Source organism: Buceros rhinoceros, unplaced genomic scaffold (assembly GCF_000710305.1).
Source record: "Buceros rhinoceros silvestris isolate BGI_N320 unplaced genomic scaffold, ASM71030v1 scaffold32310, whole genome shotgun sequence".
Lineage (NCBI taxonomy): Eukaryota > Metazoa > Chordata > Aves > Bucerotiformes > Bucerotidae > Buceros > Buceros rhinoceros.
This window is the reverse complement of record NW_010389598.1, coordinates 8128-11383: the sequence shown is the minus strand read 5'-3', so window position 1 is coordinate 11383 and position 3256 is coordinate 8128. Positions and strand designations below refer to the sequence as shown.

General features: G+C 57.4%; 1 protein-coding gene across 1 annotated transcript in view; it reads right to left on the bottom strand.

Moving 5' to 3' along the window:
- Positions 1-3256, bottom strand: part of NOXA1 (NADPH oxidase activator 1) — a gene marked incomplete at its 5' end in the record, with an annotated part of 11520 nt that overhangs the window by 651 nt on the left and 7613 nt on the right. The window contains 5 exons of the mRNA XM_010134826.1: positions 1-55; positions 719-888; positions 1796-1854; positions 2039-2111; positions 3126-3179. The exon at positions 1-55 is cut by the window's left edge and continues 19 nt beyond it. Coding sequence (XP_010133128.1) covers positions 1-55; positions 719-888; positions 1796-1854; positions 2039-2111; positions 3126-3179 — 411 coding nt within the window. The remainder of the gene's footprint in view (positions 56-718; positions 889-1795; positions 1855-2038; positions 2112-3125; positions 3180-3256) is intronic.

The window sequence follows — 3256 nt, the reverse complement described above, 5'->3', positions numbered from 1 at the left end:
CAGATCCTCCTCTCCCGAAACCGCTCCCAGCCCCTTGCCATCCGAATGCCTGTAGCTGCAAGGGTTCATTAACGCAGCTCCAGCGGTCTCTCTGAAAGCCAGGCTTTGAGGCAACCCCTCCACCATCTCCAGTCTCCAAAGTCCCCTTCGAGACAAGCCCTCTGCCACCTTCAAAGTCCCCTCTGTAAGCTAGCTCTGAGCATGTCACCTTGTGCAATGACACGGGGCCATCCTGCATGCTTGGTGGACAGAAATGGCACTGCTGGGGGAGGACATTGTCACCTCCTCAACCCTGACTTGAGGGGAAGATCCTAAACCCTCCTGTGCATGGACTGTGTGTGCCCAGGGCTCAAGGTGACCTCACCCCAGTCCAACTGCCAGTCTGCTCTGCATCGCTCTGAGCATATCTCAAAGGTGGAGCTGAGCAGGGGAAAAGCCAACACACAGCAGTTTTCCCTTCTGTTCCCTCATTTCTCTACCACAGCCCCACTTCCTGGGACAGATCCCTTGGGCCTCCACAGCCCACGGAGCACACGGTGCGCTGCAAACCAGCAGCCATGGTAAGGTTAGTCCAGCAAGGATGGCTGCGTGCTCCTGTCTTTGCTAAGCCTCTGCTTTGACCCCAGTTAAACGTTCCCAGGAGACCAGAACCAGGTCTGTGTCCTCAGGGAAAGCGCTGCTGCTGCCCCACCGCACGCGCCAGAGGGCCCGGCTGTACCTCAGCTTCCCCCGCTCCGCCTGCTCGCCAAAGCGCTCCCTCAGCAGAGCCCGCAGGTCCGGCAGAGACGGCACCTCGCCTGCCCTCACCACCACCGTGCACTCGCAGCGCGCCCGCAGCACCAGGGGCCGGTCCGTGCTGGGTGAAGCTTCTCCGGAGGCTGGGGGCGTCTGCTGAGAGATGGGGCACCACCAACACTCCAGTTATTCAGGACTCTGGTATCAGGAGACGTGGCACAGACGCCAGCCCTCGGCTCAGCGCAGCTGAGATGCTGCTCAATAGAGCAGCATCGAAACCCAGATCTGCATTTCAGAGGAGCTGCAGATTCAAAACCTGGGACCAAAACGTTCCTCCCGTGACCCAGGACGCCTGTTTCTGGGGTTGATCGCACAGGTACCTCTGACCCCAAAACTATGAGCAGAGCCCCAATTCCTCCAGCCAGCTGGAGAGGTGCAGCCAAGTCCCCGTGTTCTGCAGCTGTGTCTGAGGTACAGGCGGCCAAAAACGGCTCCAAAACCACCAGGAAGAGGAGCAGCAGAGGGGGCCGTGCTGATCCGCAGCTGGCACTGCCAGGGAGGTGCTGTCCCCAAGCGGACACAGGAGCTATCCCAGCGCCGTCACACACCGGGGTTGGTGATGATCTGGAGGTACATCAGAGGACACCATCCCAGAGCACAAACGCAAGGGAACCGGGGTACCCAGACTGAGGGGGACAGAAAACACCCCGCAGGAGGAGCGGGGACAGCAGAGAGCTCAGAGACAGTGCTCGCTGCCAAAGGGCCGTGAAGTCCGTGCTGAGAACACAGCTGTGACTCTGCCTGGGGCTCCTGGCTCCTCGGAGGCGGCAAAGGGCCCTGGTAAGCCTCAACCTCGGGCTGCCTCACTAAACTGTACAGTCACAAACTGGGGAGTGGTGGAGGAAAGAATACACTGGAACCTCTCTCTGGAATGGGAAAATGGGCAGAGGAAGATTTTTCCAGTGATTTTGGGGCTGCTCAGGAATTTTGGAGGATCTGCTGTTTTTCACAGCCTTGATCTCTTGAGGCTGTCACAGCTTCAGCTGGTGAAACCCCTTACCTTGAAGTCCATTTGGGCACCAGCATCATTTGCAGAGGCATTTTCTCCCCCAGCTGATCCTGCAGAACAAAGTGACAGCAGAGGAAAAGGACTGGAGGTCAGCAGGGGCTGCCAGCAGTTCTTCTGTACCCCACAAGCACAGGGGCAGCCAGGGCTGCAGCGGGCAACCAGCCTCCCCACACCCCCCTAAGGCAGGGAGGGGTTCACAGAGGACCCGCTGCAGTCCCTGGCCCGGGGCACTACCTGGCTCCTGCTTCACATGGAGTCGGCTGGGAGGCACCTGGGCAGGAGGAAGTGGAATCCCATTGCTGATCTTCTGCAAGAGAACAACATCAGAAAGGAGTGAGCAGAAGACACCGGAGACAGGGCAGGGCAGACTGTGTGGCCAGTTACAAATTACTGTGTGTAATGCCAGTGGGAGCCCCAGGAGGACCAGTTCATTAACTGGCTGGATGAGGTGGAGCATTCAGATGATGCTCACACTGTGCTCAGGGCTCTCCCCACTGTCTCAGCCGGGAACTCGGGCTGGTTCTCAGTGATATGTCCATGGAGGAGATGCCCAAGTGTGTGCTATGGCAGGGGGTCATTTGGAGGGGAAAAACCAAATCAGTGACATCAGAACAACCACATGCTTCAAAAGTGTCTCTCAGGAAATAGGGGTCTGAGTTGCATCTTTCCATACTGGGATAAGGTGGGAATGATGTGTGGATATGCCTGTGGGGCAGATGGGAGATGAGGGGAGTTTTCCTAAGGCTCGGGTGCATGGCCCAAGGCAGAGCGGGGCCTGTTCAAGGTATTGCTGCTCCAGTGCAGGAGATGAACCTGCTCTCACTCTGCGGTGAAGTAGAACACGTGAGCCCTCCTCACCACTTCTGTGCTACCTCTGGTGGCTGTGGACATCTTGGGAGCCGGCTGGGTAAGCGCGAGCCTCCAACTCATCATTGGGTTCCAGTGGCTCAGCCAGTTGCAGGGGGGCAGGAGAGCTGTGGCAGCTCCTCACCTTTGTGCACTCCATCAGCCCACAGTGGGTGAGGGGTAACTGTACCTAGAGCAGCTTGTGAAGGGAGCCACTGGGGCTGGGCTGGGTGTCTGAGCCCCCAGGCGCTGCTGTAAAGAGATCCAGTGTATACAGAATAATAAGCTTTTTTCCTGCTTTTAACTCTTCTGTTGATCCTATTCAAGAGCACTTGGCTTCCAGTCAAGGTGTCTCTGTGTTTCACACTCTAGTTTCTCTTACTCAGTTGTCCTGTCCTGTCATAGTCTTACAAATAAATGACCCAAATGGATCTCTTGGTCCCTTCCTCACCCCTGCTGCAAGGCTGTCACTCACCCGTTTATCCATCTTCGATGCAGGCTCCAGGAGAGAGCTTGGTATGCGCAGCTTCTGCAGGACACAAAGCAGAGCAGGGTGAGACAGGAGCTGCTGCTGTGGCAGAGGAGCACCCACACACCCCGCTCCCT